The sequence below is a fragment of the Protobothrops mucrosquamatus genome, unplaced genomic scaffold (genome assembly GCF_001527695.2).
Source record: "Protobothrops mucrosquamatus isolate PMUCROS unplaced genomic scaffold, P.Mucros_1.0 scaffold1, whole genome shotgun sequence".
NCBI classification, from domain to species: domain Eukaryota; kingdom Metazoa; phylum Chordata; class Lepidosauria; order Squamata; family Viperidae; genus Protobothrops; species Protobothrops mucrosquamatus.
In genome coordinates this window covers 3,746,933-3,763,945 of record NW_015386388.1, presented here as the reverse complement: position 1 = coordinate 3,763,945, position 17,013 = coordinate 3,746,933, and the positions used below count along the sequence as shown (strand labels likewise).

The following is a 17,013-nucleotide window of genomic DNA, read 5'->3' as shown; positions in this document are numbered from 1 at the left end:
TGTGTTTCTGATGAAGCTCAGCTGTGTGAGGAGCATGAGTCAGATTCGGAAAGCTCACACCTGGATGTGCTAATTGATGCTCGCAGGCGTCGTCAATTAGCAAGAGAAAAACAACAGCAGTCTATGCGCCAACTCCAAAGTAAATGGAGAAGGCAATGAGAGGCAACGCCCTGGGACTGCTGTATAAAAAGGGGAGGCGTGGGCATTGCTGGTTGCTGAAGGCAACCGTTTGCAAAGTGCTTCTTGGAATCCTGGTCTGTTCGTCTTGCTTGCAACGTGTTCCTGTGGACTATTTCCTTCCTTTGGACTTGAGTTTTGCTGTTTGTGTTTTGGACTTATTGACAGGTTTGTCACCCAAATAAAAGGGATTTTGTTTTGTTTTAAAGTCTCCAGCCTATTGTATCAGCAGGGGTTTGGTCCTTGTGCCTCTAACAAGGACGGCAATAGGCTGGGATTTCTTTCTTAAAGAAATTATTCCTAGATTTGGTTGCCCTTCTAAGATTTCATCAGATAATGGCCCTGAGTTCGTACATCAGATTAACAAGGCTTTAGGCCAGGCATTAGGAATTAAGTGGAGATTTCATTGTGCTTTTCATCCCAATCAGCTGGTAAAGTGGAACGTGCTAACCGTACCATTAAAAACCCTTATTACCAAATTTTGTTTGGAAACTCATCTCCATTGGCCAGACGTTTTGCCTATGGTTTTGTATGCAATCAGACTGGCCCCCCGCACTAAATTGCAACTTAGCCCTTATGAGCTCATGTTTGGCCGTACTCCTTGTCTATTTAAACCTGACAGTCAGGGCTGGCCGGACTTGGCTCATAAGGGTGGAATAGACCAACAGAAATTGTTACACCAGTTACAGCTTCATAATTTAGCTGTTTCAAATTTGCGCCATTATATGATGGAACAACAACCCCCTCCAGTGGTCACGGCGACACATGGGTTCAAACCAGGAGATAGGGTATGGGTAAAACACTGGAAATCAGATCCCTTGAGCCCAAGATGGAAAGGATCATATACTGTTGTCATGTGTTCTCCATTGGCAGTGAAAACTTTGGAGGGAAAGTCCTGGATCCACCGGAGTAGATTGAAAACAGCTGTACCTGCCGATCCAGTAACTTACAAGGTGGATAAAACTGACAAACCTTTAGTGTTAAATTTTACAAGAAATACACCGTCGAACCCTACCAGCAATGGGTTCTCAACACATGGTGTGAACATCAGACCTTGCTGAGACACTCCGGAAGCTGTCTCTCTACGCATGGTGGAAGACATGAGGATTCTACAGATCATAATACCTGTTGGTTATTTAATATGGGAAATATACACACACATTCCTATACAAATCAGTGCAATGGCTACACAAGAGGTCATACCGCAGAAACGCTCTAATAGAAAACTATTGAGTAATACACACAAAGAAAAAACAAAAACACAGGGAAACCAGGATTGTCAAAACTGCATAAAGATAACAAAACAAGGAAACCAGATAACTAAGACTTTGATTTATTATACAATGAAACCAGAAGGGTGCCAAGATAGCTTCCCTAACTCCTGTACATACAATAGAACTACATATAAAGTTTGTAGAAAAGGAGCCCAAGATCAGTGTTATAACCTGAAGTCTGATCCTGATAGTTGGGCCTTACAAATCCGAACACATAGAACAAGAGGGAGCTCTAGGGACCAGGCACTATTAGGGATCTCTCAATGGAAATCCAACCCACACTCCAGTTTTAGTGTTACCTTTGATGTTTGTAAAGCAGCTAATTATTGGGCCGCAATATATGGTTGCGGAGGGATCAATTGAATCCACAGCTACATCCCAAACCGTAAGTATTTGTGCCCACCGGATAGGTGTGCAGTCTCCACGGTCAAATGTAAGTGGTGGTCATGTATTAAGTGGCATACCCAAGACCCAAAGGAGATGGAGCACATCTTGTTTGAAAACAATAATACAACAAGGATTTAATTTGGAAGATATATTTTCAGGATGGTGGCCAAAGTTACCAGGCCTACAAACCATCAGAGTTATAGCAGTTTTGTTAATCCTAGGATGTATTTTGATTCCTTGCTTACTCCCCTGTTATAGCAATGATTCGAAGAATCTCAGAAAGTACAGCCCAATTAACTGCAAAACATGAACCAATGTTAGCTTTATGGGAATATAAAATGTTGCCCTCTAAAGATCCTGAATTGGAGGACGAATAATGGAAGTTTAAGCGAGAAAACTTCCAAAGGGGGGAATATGGTGGAATAATGAACAATTACTAAAATAATGATTTGTCTGCATAATTACTAGAATAATGATGTGTCAGGAATAATGCATAATCACTAGGAAAGTTCTGTGTCAGTAATATGTGACTAACCTAATGCGCATTGCACATGGATACAATGTATGTAGCAAACCCTCCATTGTATACCCGTGAGAAACGAACCTAATGTATTACAATGTGTAGTCCTTTGTTCCTGAGAAAAGGAAAGTATAAAACTGAAGTTTGAACCCGCCCTCAGGGTTCAGAATTGCTTGTCTCTATTGCTTCTGAACCTGCACAATAAATCTCTCTGCCAAAACCCTCTGGAATTCATAAAAGTCCTTTCGTTTTCCACAAGAATATAATTGTCATTCTTTGGCTATAAAAATATTGAGAACATCGATTTTTGTATAGAGAATGGGTTAGGGATTCTTATGTTTATTTGAGAAATATGTATTATATTTATTGTCTAATCTTTAAGGAAGATTGCCACATAGCGATGATGATGATGATGCCAAACCCCAAACCAACAAATGACGTCTTCCAGTTTTATGTAAATATTGGAAAGGAAGAGAGAGATAGAACAGTGCAGCACTCCACATACGAGGGGCCTCAACAAACACAACTAAAGCTGTCTCAGTACTTCCTGGCCTGAAACATAACTGAATTGTATAGAGATTATCCATTTCCTTCAGGGTTTTAATCAGGTTTTTTTTCCTACCACCTTCTCAACAACCTTCATGAAAAAGTGAAGTTGGAGACTCAACTGTAGTAAAAAACTGTTGGTTCAAAAATGGCCTCTTGAGAAAAGTCACCAGCACCACCTCTTTCAAGGCTGGAAGTACTACCACTTCCTTAAAAGAAACTGATACCACAGTATAGATCCAAACGAGGATCACCTCCTTGGCCACTTTTATGATCCAAGAGACCCAAATAAAAAGGTGGCTAAGCTGACAGCACAGAGAACCTTGCCCATTCTTAGCAATGATCAGATGACTCTTTTTTGATATAGGAAAGGCATCGTGTTTCAGAACTGTACCTGGTCTCACAAATAAGGCAATACATAACGACAAAAGCAATATTCTTTTCATTTTATTGTAAAAAAAATTATTTCAATTTTATTTAAACATACAAGCAGAATTTCTCTTTTAATACTCCTTGTTAACACTGTTTAAACTAAATGAACAAAGCAAAACAAATTTAAAAACAAAAAATGAACATTAACAGCCACAAATTTGGTATTTACAAACTTTTTTCTTTATAAGTTATTTACAAGACAACTGATTTTACATATTGGAAATGGTATAAAAAAAAGAATGCATTTGCAGACAATCACATTTGAAAGGGCAAAAAAAAGGGGGGGGAATTTTAGGCAGTTTTTAGAACTACCATAAAGTTAGTTAAAGAAAATGTTTGTTTTCCAAAAAAAACCCCAGATATATAATTTGCATTGGCTTTTTTCATTAACAGAGTTTTCAAATGTTGAACTCCCTACAGAGTGGGAAACTATTTTTTCCAGCCCATTCCCTGCTAACATCCACTGCAAACTGTTTCTACAAACCCTATCTACTTCCATATGCCTATTCATCTTTTTATGATGCACGTGTTATAACTGATTGTAAGTCTTTCTGAGTCAACATTCTGTTCATTGAGGGAAGGGAAGAGATAATAGTTTTATTCAGAATACAAATTGAATTATTTCTGATAACTGTCTTGTTGTGGGCTAAACAAAAACATTTTCTTCTGAAAATGGAATCTTGATTCAAGAACTGATCATATGATCCATTTCTAATTACTTTAGAAAAAGCAAGATCAAGTTCCAAAATCAACAGTCTTCAAAAAGCTTCTACCAAAAATCTTCTTTGAAACATCCACGCTTGTACTTGGCAGGAGACAAAAAAAATAACCACTTATGAATGCATGCTGGCATGCTAAAAAGCAAAAGATCCAAATACAGCCTTATTTAAAACAAAATCAGGCAAACATTTTGCACTAGTTCAACTACAATAGACTACATGGCAGAAAAGAGGATCTGTTCTTGTCATTTTAATTTCAAGTCATAGAATGTAACTTTTAACAATGTTCATACTAAGTGTGCTACCTTTGGTGGAACAAATAGTACTTTAAATTCCCAGAAAAAACTGCCCAGAAATGTCACTGCAACTGTCCTGAACAACTGGAAATTAAAATGGAAAATGAAACAATTTTTAGTGTCCTCCATAAGAGATGCAGGAAAATAACATGTAGGGTTTTTTACAATTCAAGAAACTGAAACTCCCCCCATTTATCTAGAAATTTTAGCCATTTCAAAAAAAAAAAGTTAGTTTCAGTATTCCCCTAAGCAGGCAATACACAAACAAGGCAGCTTCCAAAAACGATGTAGATCAGGCAGAAGACATGCGATTTTACAAAGGAATTCCCTATACTGAGGGAAGATGAAAGTATTGATTTCCACTTACTGTAAAAATTACAGGATTATGATTGGCTTAAAAAAGTGCCAAACTTTAAAACAATCACAAATTGAAGTTGAAGCTACTTCTCAGTATTTCCATTGGGAAATCCAAACTGTCCAACTTTTTTAAAAACAGTAACAACTGTTTCACAGTTTTGACAGGATATTTGGCTAAACAAAACAAAAAAACATCTAGCATTGCATGGTTAATTCTGGATTTTGCCAAATTATATACCAGAACTGTGACAAAGATGTGAAGACATGCAGCCTTTCACTACCAGGACGGCCTGCATTCGGTGTTATAAATTCAAGACCTGATTAGTAATTGTAATTTAAATTAGAAAGCATGAAAGGAACTCATTAAAAAGCCTTGAAAAATCACTGGGGCAGGTGAAAATACATGAATCAATATGTGGATGCTTTATAGAACAGCAGTTAGAAGCAATAGGTCAAATGAAGTGTCTGTGTTGTTCAATGATGGATAACCCCTTCCCCCAAACTGTCAAGGCCCTTAATTAGCAAGCTAATTATTCCTAAGGATATATATGTATATGATTTCATGTTTGTGAGGAACTCACAAATGGATGCTTGTCCATCTTTCATAGCTTCTCAGTGGATTGTACTTGTTGCAGTTATTCAATACAGTTCAACAGAGGAGGCATACCATAAATTGTTAACCTTATTCTCTCAACTCAAACCTCCAATACTTTCTACCAAGCAAAGGAAAAAAATGAAAAAAGTGAAAATAAAACCCAGAGAGAAAAGTGTAAGCATAAAAAAATATTTATAATGAACAAGAATATACATCATGGAGGATGGTAGAAGAAAAAGACATAACAAAATATGTACTGTTCTCTGCCATTTGCAGAAAATGACACAAGCCGACCATCAAGACAGATTTCTCCTAGTCTGATTCGTTTATTTCCTGCATGTCCGATGAGGAGTCTGTTTCTTTTGCATCTCTAGCCGGCAACGACTTCGTTCATCCAACCACGGCAGTTCAAAATTCCTGCCAAACAGAAAATGGCATAGAAGATTATTTGTGATGTTGAAAAGAAGAGAATGGTTAGCAGTTCTGTCTACCTTTGCATAACTTGGCTACAAGCCTACATGTCTGGCCGCAAAGAAATTAAACACAAACCATAAGCACAATTTCTAGAAGATTTACATAACATTTGAATACAGATGATATTGAACTCTAGCTACTGAAAACTGTTTTATCAGAGCATTCTTTTACAATATTGGGTACTCTATAATAATAATGTTTGCTGAATAAACCATAATTGGCTGAGTTTACAATACCTGCTATCCTTTAAGCAATAGATTACAAGCTGCAACAAATCCATCCAACATAACATGTTAAGATGAAACCTAAACAACCACATTGTGGCTTAATGCAATGTGTAAAGCCAGCTACTATTGTAGAAAAAAGTGAAACAGAAAAATATAAAAATGTGAATTTTAATTCAAGGGAGCTAAAACCAAAAACCAATTATTTTGCCCATGTATTTTATCAATACATTTTCATCTCTTTACCTGTGCGATATGAAAGGAAGAAAACCATGACTGCGAGAACACAAGTAATAAGAAGGCCAAAGAAATGTGATTTATATGATATTCACTATTAGGATGCAAGAATTCCCCTAAAAGAATTAGAAAGTGGAAAAGTTTTAAAAAGGGACCATTTCAAGGTTGTCCCTTATAAAGAGGATATTTTATAAGCAACAGTGTATTTCTCCGGTATAGAATTGATAGTGATAAGTATTTCTTTCATTAATCCATGAACACGCAATTTCTGTGAGTCAGAAGTTACAAATGAGCCTCTCAACTTTTTCATATTTCCTATTTTTTTTTAAAAAAAGAAGTCATTATTCATAGCCCAGTCAAAGGATTTCTTACTAAATCTCTATGATTTCTCAGTTAATTTCACTGTAAAGTCTTAAGAAAATCAATTTCCTATGATTGCCAATGCAGCATTGTCCTTAATTTTTCCAGTAGCTTATAATACTAAAATGCATCTAGGATTTAAAGGTAACAATATTGGCTAGATGCTATTTGATAAATTTTTGATGTGGCATTTTCTCATCACAATGAAACCCAAGTCAGTCCACAAAATAATCAAGCAAACAAAACACTGCATAAACAGAAACAAGATATTTTCCCACAACTTTTACAAAATACATTCTTCCTTAATGCAGATATATAATACATTGGTATACTTACTGTGGGGTTAATTTTGGTAATGGTCGGCCGAACGCTACAACAGGCAAATATGGGGTGATCAGCAAACTTTCAACTAGAAGTGGAAATGGAAAAGAGCTGCAATGTTCATTCACATTATTGCACTTATATGAAAATATCTGTTTTTACAATAGAATAATCCCAATCCAAAATTCTTTGTGCATAAGATAGGGATATGAGAATTTTGATAATCACTCACCATCGTCTGACTCTGGGAAAAATGAGGTAACTTCAGGCTCAGATTCCTGAATTCCTTTCTTTTTATACATTCTAAGTTGCAATCTCTGCAAAATTCTTTGCTCCCGGATACGCTGAATATCCCACCTGTGAATGGAGTGAGCAAAGGAACAACAACAAAAATTTCAAATTTTCTTTTATAGGGAAATTTGAGTATTTTAGGTTTTATAAAAATCAGCATGTCAAGAGTAATGCATCTTTCTGTATTAAACAGAATGCTTTTCAATTTCTATAGGTTATAACAAGTCTTTGTATTTCAGCCAAACCATAAAATACCCTCTTTGTAATCCCTTGCTAGATGTAAATGCTACTCTGCTTTCTTCAACTAATTACAAATCCCAGTCCAAAATCATCCAGCACAAGTATAAGGCACATGCATAATGGTAAAAAACAGATTTAAGACATACTAATTGCATAAAACCTTTCATTTTACATGTTTAACTGTTTGCAACCCATGCAAACTTTATTGTTAAATGTTTAAATGAAAGCAGATACTGAATTTTCTGGCATTATTTCATCACTAACCTTTTTCTCCTTTTCTCATCCAATTCCAACTTTGCATGTCGTTTGGAGAAGACATTGTCTTCTAAGTTCTGTGAAAAGTTTAATTAAGGGGGAAAAAAAGATACAAGTAATATGTGCTGTACTTTTCAGAGTATCTGAGTTCCTCTGTTTCCATTTTCGGATGGAAAGCATTTAGGTCTGCCTTGTATGTAACATGTGTTCATAAGAAGATTTTAAATTTTGCTTTATGATAATGTACCCTCCAAGGGTAGGTAAAAAGAAACAGGACTGAAGATGTTCAAAACTGATTACCAACTTTCCTTCTGGGAGACCAGATATGCTTTTTGTATTATTGCAACACCAATGGAAAAATTATTTATTAAGATATTATTATTATTTTCCCATCACTGTTTATAAACACAATAGTACAAAAATATGATCTGTCTAAAGATGTTCACTCAAGAAGCAAAATTTGAAAACATAGTGTTAAAAAAGATAAGCAGAAGTTAGGTCAGTTGTGGTGAAATTGGATAAGTTAATTACAGTTAAGAGTTTTAAATACAAATACAAATGAACAATTCTGCAAATCATTTTTCATTTAACAGTCTATTTTATTTAAATGATAATGGTTAAGCATCTCATATCCTGTCCCTCAAGTATGAATACTAGTTGAGGGATAGGATTGGATTAGTTTTATAAAAACTGAAATGCTTGTATTGCTACAAGGATTTTGAAATTGGTTCTTCTTTGGTATTTAGCTTTCCAGTTTGAAATGCTCTGATGGTATTATTAGTATATTTCCAGTTGACAAGCTCAGCGTCTTTAACTGCTGAGCTATAGCACCCTTCTTTTTAAATGAATAAACTCCCAAATATATTCCTCTTAAAGTGCTGAAAATTCTGAATCCATCTCTTGAAGTAACATACTGAATTTATCAGAGGCTTAATTAATTAATTTGATATTTAATTTTAGGTGATAAAATTGTGCCATGGTAAATAATTTGCCATCAAGAGTTTGAACGGCTTCAGAGATCCCTCAAAATATGTATCTCATAGCCATTATGTCGCTACTGCAGATCAAGATATAAGCATTACAAAATTTACCAGAGTATATGACAGAGATTGTCCATTTTATCTGATATTTCAATGTATGTTTTCGTAACAGTTGCAAGAAATATCTGGTTGGACAGTATGGTTTAAAAACTCAAATATATTGGGGTGGCTGTCCATATAGTTATAGAATATAGAAAATATAGGAAGTTGTTATGGAAGAACTATAGATTACCAATTCTACGCAATTATATCTAGCCATGTTGCTCAATTCTTGCTACAAAGCTATTTGCTTACATACCTCCAGAAGTTCAGAAGGATTCAGATCTCTCAGGGGCTCTACTGTGTGGTCCCTCCATGATGGAACTAAGAAAGGGAAAACAGTGTTACGATACTAATTTTAAAGAAGTATTTTAGTAAAGGAAGCGAATAATGTAACCATCCAAACATTCAGAGTTAATTTAGGTTAGACATTTCACTAGAATTAATTACTTAACACCTTCCTATCCTTTTCACCGTTCTACAGGCATATTTGAATTTTGTCTTTTTTAGAGAACATACAATTTTTCAATATTATGATTTGAATTTAACTTGCTGTTAAACTTACTTTTAAAAACTTCCCCACACCCAAGTTCACATAATGCCTTTTGATTTTATTCTCAAGCACCCTATGACAAAGACAGGATTTACTTTATGTTTCCCAGTCAGCTTTGGAGTTCTGCAAGGTTTTAATTTCAGCAATGTTCAAATATTAAAATTCAAAGTGAGTGCTGTGGAATCATAATAGTTCAGTGGTAAGAAAATACTTTTTATAAAATTTTATGCATGATTTTTAGTATTTAATCCACAAAATCAATCATGTATTTATTAACTTGCAGAGTCAATAATCCAGAACTGAGCTGAAAGGATCTCCCCTTTTATTAGGTTGTACAATTTGATAAAATCAAAATTCTCCTACAGAATACGGGATGGTTTTATAATCATACTAAGCCATAATATGGTTATCTGATTTTGGCTTAACAAATTATATAATCTTGCCATTGTGGTTTATAAATCAGATGAGCCAATAACTAACCAAATCACCATATGGCTTACAATGATATGTTACTGCAACCAATGTTTATTGCATATATCTTAAATAGTTTGTAGATATTCTGGTTAAAAGTAGCTAAGAAAGTTTAATTTTAGCCAAACTTTATAAATGAAATAAAGCCCATTTACCTACATGTACCTGAATTAATCATAATCCTAAATTATCACTATCCTAAAATTACAAATTAAAATACCTTTCAGTCTATGAATTGGTCCTTATTTTTCATAAAGCAATTGCCTACTTTACCATAATCTGCTGGCTGTTAAAACAGCACCATATTTTCTATCACATCATTTGTAAAGTTATCTGGAACATTTTCTGAAAGTTGTCAAGCTAACTTTTTGAACAGATTAATACTCTAAAATTTATCTCTGGTGACCTTTTATCCAAGATATTTACAGAGGCCTTACAAATTAGATCTAATAGAAATTGTCACCAAACCTTCTGAATTTAAACCAGCTCCAGCTCCCCTTGAAGAACTGGCTAAATACACAGGATCCGGCAAGAGACATTGGCTCAATACTTTTTAAAAAGAGAAAAGGATTCATGAATACTTATCCTTGAGAATAACAAGTGAAAATTTTGAGAGTGTTTGAGACATATGACCAGGTAGCTATTTTCATTGTGCTTGACATCTGAACTGCCCAAAAGTAACAAATTGGCTGCAGATGGAAGTAAGCTGGTGGACTTAATGAACCTTTAATACAGCAATGCACTTATTAAGACACAAGCACTTATTATGTTAGCAAAAACAGCCAAATAGGCAAGAGCAAAGCCAAAGTCACAAAGAGAGATTAGGCTCTCAATTTGTTATTGTCTTCTACTATACAATTACAACCTGAGATTAAGAAAGATCTAACTTCAAAGAGAAAGAGGTGTCCACAATCTGGTGTGAGAGGAAAAAAAGTCTCTTCCCCAACCTTCAAATTACTTTGCAGCTTTTCCAACAAATATATTTTTCATTTTGTGACACACTATAAAAAGAATAGCAAAATAGCTCATTTCTGTTTAGGTTCAAACTGGTAAAATATGGAACAATATCAACATCTTGTAAGTTATTAATTTTATTGGAGAAGATTGAGAATTTTACAACTGAAATTGGAGACATAGAAAGGAACTTGTTCAAAATAGAGATATTCAGTAGCAGTTCTACTAACTGGAAGAACATTGCTTTAACAGTATTACCCAAAGGAAAAAAGAATACCATGGTTGACAAGTTAGTTTGTAAAAAATCCGACAGTTTGATGAAAAAGAATGAAATGGTTTGAGTTATATCTTCATTGGGAGTTTCTGTGAAAAAAAATCAAGCTAACAGTTGAATAAACGGTGCTACTATGGAAAACATACTCAATAGCAAATTCTCTCTTATTTTAATAGCTGCACTCAACATATTAAACCTAAAACTAACTAAAACATTTTAGTTTAATGTGTTGTGTGAATTAGCCCATAATTTATAGTTTTGTATTATACTTAAACCATGGTAATATTATTTTACAAGTTAATATGTTATATGATCCATGCAAAGTAATCATTTCAAGACCACTACCCATTAAACAGTGATACCTATGGAGAAAGGCTAGCAGGGTTAACCAAACTATGTATGTAATATTTTGTCACATATCTTCTTCCTTGTTCCTTCAAGGCACCTAGAGAAATTATATAATATACTATAGTTTATCTTATACTGTATGTTTAAAAACTGATTGAAGAAAGTCATATTTCAGTAATACTACCCTGACAATTAATGACGAGATATATTAATATTCATGGAAGGAATCAACTACTTCCTAAAAAGGCTACAAAAAGGAATTTAAAACAAGCCGTTCTGCACAAATTCATATAATGGTTACCTTCTATCTGACTGAAACTGCATGATGCCCCTCCTCTGAAATAAGGATGTGTATGCTTTTCTGTAAATATTTAATTCCATGTTTCAAATATAGTTCTCATGGATAAAGATACGAAGGAATGCTGAAAGTATGCTTGCAATGGTTTAAAGTCTCAAACATTAAGCTGCAAGATGCTTTCAATTGTTTACACTATAAACCAATTAAACTATCATGACTTCTCTTTAGAAAACCTAAAAATTAATTCAATAAAAAATGCAATGATTTCAAATGATTTGATGTTTTGAGAAGACTGGAATCTACAAATCAATGAACAATGGCCCTTTTCTTTTGATCCTTTATCTTTCCAAAATTTCAGCTCATGATCTTGCCAGCTACAATCCTTTCCTTGCTATACAGTCTTGGCTCAATTCAGTAAATTATGTAAACATTACTTTTTATCATATTTTACATAACAAATTTGAAATGTCAAATTTGAAATGCTAGATCAAGACTTGTTTTAATACTGAAGAGTACAGGAAAAACTCTAGCAGCTCGGAATACTGATTCCTATAAGAATCTAGGCAACAGAACAGATAAATTCTGAATAGGCCAAAACCCATTATTCATGATCTGTCGTTGTCTAATTAATTATACAATATACCATCATTCAATGCTTATATTCTTACTACCAGCTTTTATACACACTTAAATGCACCCCCATGTTTTATGAAATATTTTAGTTATTTTTAACTAAAAATGACACATACATATTAATTTATTAAGTCAGATCTTGTTTGCAAATATTGACTTACTGTCTGTCAGACTGCATAACCATAACCATTGCTCAATCTGCTCTCAAGGATAGAAAAAATGTCAAATCTCTTTCCATGGCACACCTAGAATCTATAGCTTGCTGTCTTATCAATCTAGTACTAGAAGTCATGGTTTGTTCATGTTTCTGATCCTTGAGTTGTTTGTAAGAAGCAAGACAAGGATCCTGGTTTACAGAATAATCTGATTAAAGACTTTTTTCATTCATCTATTCATACTTATAGAAGAGGTCAATTAGCAGCAATAGAACAGTGTGTAGTAGTACATTAGCTTTTTGACAAGGCAAAATTCTAGAATATTTGTGATGTGTGGACCGTTCCTGATCTTATATCCTTTGTTCCAATATAAAGTACAACTGGAACTTTACTATGGCTTTTCTTAACAATGCTACGCTACAGGTATAATCAAGACTTCAAAAACAGTTGACTTTACATCATATCTTAGCATTATATCATACCATGGTGGTGCAGTGGTTAGAATGCAGTACTGCCAGCTGCCAGCAGTTCAACAGTTCAGTTCTCATTGGCTCAAGGTTGACTCAGCCTTCCATCCTTCCGAGGTCGGTAAAATGAAGACCCAGATTGTTGGGAGCAATATGCTGACTCTGTAAACCGCTTAGAGAGGGCTGTAAAGCACTATGAAGCGGTAAATAAGTCCAAGTGCCATAACTCAGAGGTCCCCAACCTTTTGGGCACCAGGGACCAGTTACATGGAGAGAGGTTTTTCCGTGGACTGAAGGGGACGTGCTTTTGTGTGCTGCCTGCATCCTGCAGATGGGGCTTTCCTTGTTTGTGCGGACCGGTTGCTGGCATGCCACGGACCGGTACTGGTCCATGGACCGGGGGTTGGGGACCCCTGCCGTAGCTATTGCTATTTTATTACATTAGAACTTTGGCAATTCATTATCTTTATAATTTTTTTTAAATAGTCTGATCAGACTAACTTAACCAGGGTTCTGTTTGCTAATCCTTCCCTTCTCTCTTTTAATCCTCAGCTGGGCTAACATTTATACCCAATCTGTAACATGAAGCCCATTTTAATTATACTTATTTTTCTACTTTTCCTTCTGTTCTTTCTTCATTTAAAGTAAAATAGCTGCTGACAGAATGTATACCTCAGTTCAGAATGCACCACTCATTTGGATATTGATTCAGAGAGATTGATTTCAAAACTTAACTCCATCTTGTCACACAGGGTGACAATTGTTATAGCAGAACCCTCATATATTTAGGATAAACAACTGCCATAGAAGCTTAACCTTAGTAACTGAAATATCAGAGCAACTTTCCAGTATTGTACAGTCAAAATAGACTATCACCGAGGTGTTGCCTAGGAAGGAAATGAAAGCTATACCAGACTTCTCATTCACACAAACAAGTCCACTTCTCTTGGACACTTAAGCTAATTTGTAAGAATTAGTTAGCTGATACACTTTTTTCATGTGCACAAACCAAGCCCCTGCCCGCATGAAATATCATGAAAGGGAGCAGATGGTGACAGAAAGGGGTGTTTATTGCATATGTTGTCAGCATATTGAGACATAAATGTCACTGTTATTCATAAATATCACCACAGGTCATTAAATAGGGTGGGCTGATCTTCATACACTGCTCACACTGCAGTCTAGAACAGGGAGGGTTTCAAAGGCTTTGATATTCCAGACCCAGTCAATCACCCACATTAGCATCACTCAGAAATGGAATGTTGCTCTCTAGCTGTCTTCAAGTGTTCAAAAGATTCTTAAAAAGACCCCCAATGAATGAGTTCCATGCCCCCTCCAACCCAACATCAGGCCAATAACTACAAAGGGATAAGCAAGTCTCTTACTTGCTACAGTCTCCTCCTTCTTGGGAGAAGGTTCTCGCAACGGAGAAGGAGGTGGTTGATGCCAACGGCACAAATACATTTCAGTGGTGGAAAGATACGGCAAATCTTCTATTTCACTGCAGGGGCCTTTGTCCTTTGAATGGCACCCAGGTCCTTTCAATGGAGTCGAAGACTTCAACTGCGTATCCACCAATAATCTTGTTTTCTCTGGAGTCTCCTGACTTCGCAGTTCACGTCTGCTTATTGACTCAGTTAAAGAACTACTGGGTTCCTCCTTTAATGGAGAAGCCTTTGGCGTTTTACATTTGACTCTTGAGAATTCAGCTACCAGCTTCTTCATTGGCGTTTTCCTCTCGGCACTTCCAAACGCAGATTTTCTGCAAAAGTACAGGGAAAGGCTAATAGTAGCAAATGGAAAAAGGCTATAAAGGACCTTAGTTCTTATCATGACAATTACAATTAGAAATTAAGTTAATGTTTTAGTTCTAAGATTTAAAGGAAATTTGCATATGGATTTAAGAGCTTTTTTGAACAAGGTACAAGATTTACTTGAGACAACTATTAGGTTCTCAGAACTTAGAATCGTGCCAAATCAACAAAAATACTATCTTATAGCTCCTGACCAGCTAGAAATAGACTTGATCACACTCAATATTTAGTAAAAACCCTAGTTTGAATAAAGCGCTTATCTCAAAACCAGCAATCAGTAGATTATTGTGAATCAACAACTGTAAGTAATAAGCTCTCTGTCTGAAATCTAACCTCATTATCACTCTATCTGTAAATGTGGAAGAGATGCAACAGCATTAATATTCCTTTACAATAAAGTTGTGGGGTATGCATAAAGTTGTAAAAATGTGCATAAAACATTTTCATTGCTATAAAATAGTGTGGTAATTAACATTTTTAATTACAGATCTCTAAAATTCTTCTATATAAGATTTTTTACCATCAAAATATGTTATATTTTTAAAAACAAAAGACAATGTAAGAAATGATTATGGACATGGTGGTAAAAAGAATGGACTGTAAGGCTAGAAAGGTAAGTAAAATACAATAAATATGTTTCCTTTTCTTTTTCCTATTACATTTTTAATTTCTTTGGCCTACTACTTAGTATTTTCTTTCTGCACTCTGCATAAAGTTGCTTACCCTAAAATAGAATAGTAGAATGGATGTATAAGACACACTGTGTCCTCTTTTTTGCCTTGGCAAAAGGGAGGAACAAAGACATATCATCATTAACGTATCAACTTAAGTACCATGATGCTTATCATTACTAAAAGTAATATTTCCTGCAAGTAATTCTATTTAAGAGACAACTATAAGGGAGGGTGTCGCATTTGACTCATCATTTGGCTCTGAAGTGAAATTCATATCCTCCAATGACTATCTAGGAAAAGCACAAATAGCTAGAACTTTTTTTTAAAAAAAATACCAACAATATACAATTAAATTACAGGCAAAGTAATCCAACATACAAAATTTCCCCATTCAAATTTGGAATGTTAAAAAAATACAAATCAATCCCCTCTATTGTTTGGTTAACAACTCTCAATCAAAATGTAGACATTTTAGCACAACTTATCTAATTTAAAAAAAAGCAAGTGCACAGATTTTAATGCTAGGTGTCTTTACATTCTAATCAAATTCAGTTCAGTTTGAATTACTGAACTGTGGTTTGGAGATCTGGTTTCACATCAATACTCAATACACAATAAATTGAATTTGATTCATCTGCAATATATCCCTAGTCAATATTTTTGATATTAGGTTTAACCACTGATGTTTTCCTTAAAAATTAAAAAAATAATTTTGCAGGATATTAGGATTTGTTTGTAAGTAATAGAGAGCTGTTTTATAGAACAAAAATTTTCACAGTTCATTGATCAAAATCCTAACAGAAGAGGTTTACAAACATAACTGTAGCTTTCTAGTTTTACCGTTTGTGACCCTTCCCATTTCTTCCACATGGGAAATGTTTCAAAGGCAGCGGCTGGGAAGTCTCCAGGAGTTCTTGTGGTGGGCATTCTATAGGCAGCTTCTCTGGTGTATCAGGGTCAACTTTTTCTTCTGTTTCATACTCTTGAAATATTTTGTGTTTGTCACGCTCATTGTCCTTCTTCACCAACTGCATCCTCCTTTCCATACGCTCAATTCGAGCAAGAAGCTAAGAACACAATATTGCAATTTGGTATTAAAGGATATTCCATTAACTAAATACAATATTTGTAATTACTAATACTCACTCAACTTTGACATTATATAGAAACAAAGTGCAACTTCTACAGAAGTTACACTATTTTATTATTGCTAAGTCTACAGGACTTACCAATATATTGTATATATGTAGTCCTCAATTTATGATAATTTAGCCCAAAATTTCCTTTGCTAAGCAATATAGTTAAGTGAGTTTTGACCCATTTTTACAAACGTTTTTGCTACAATTAAGTAAATCACTGCAGTTATGAAGTTATTAAGTTGTGAAGTAACATGGTTGTTAATTGAATTTAGCTTTTCCATTGACTTTGTTGGTCAGGTCACAAAAGATGATGACATGACCCTGGCACATTACAATCATCATAAATACATGCCCCTTGCTGCATATCCAAATTTTAATCATGTGACTACGGGGATGCTGTAAAAGTTGTAAGTGTGAAAAACAGCCATAAGTCACTTTTTTCAGTGCTG

The 17,013-nt window shown here is 34.9% G+C and overlaps 1 protein-coding gene across 1 annotated transcript; it reads right to left on the bottom strand.

The window, feature by feature from the left end:
* Positions 1-5,491: 5,491 nt before the first annotated feature.
* Positions 5,492-16,492, bottom strand: MSL1 (MSL complex subunit 1). Its single transcript, XM_015832269.1, has 7 exons — positions 16,266-16,492; positions 14,278-14,699; positions 9,044-9,108; positions 7,715-7,782; positions 7,152-7,276; positions 6,935-7,007; positions 5,492-5,720 (listed from the first exon to the last, which is right to left on the bottom strand). Exons 1-7 carry the CDS (start codon positions 16,469-16,471, stop codon positions 5,630-5,632), a joined length of 1,050 nt encoding a protein of 349 aa, XP_015687755.1. The 5' UTR covers positions 16,472-16,492; the 3' UTR covers positions 5,492-5,629.
* Positions 16,493-17,013: the final 521 nt, after the last annotated feature.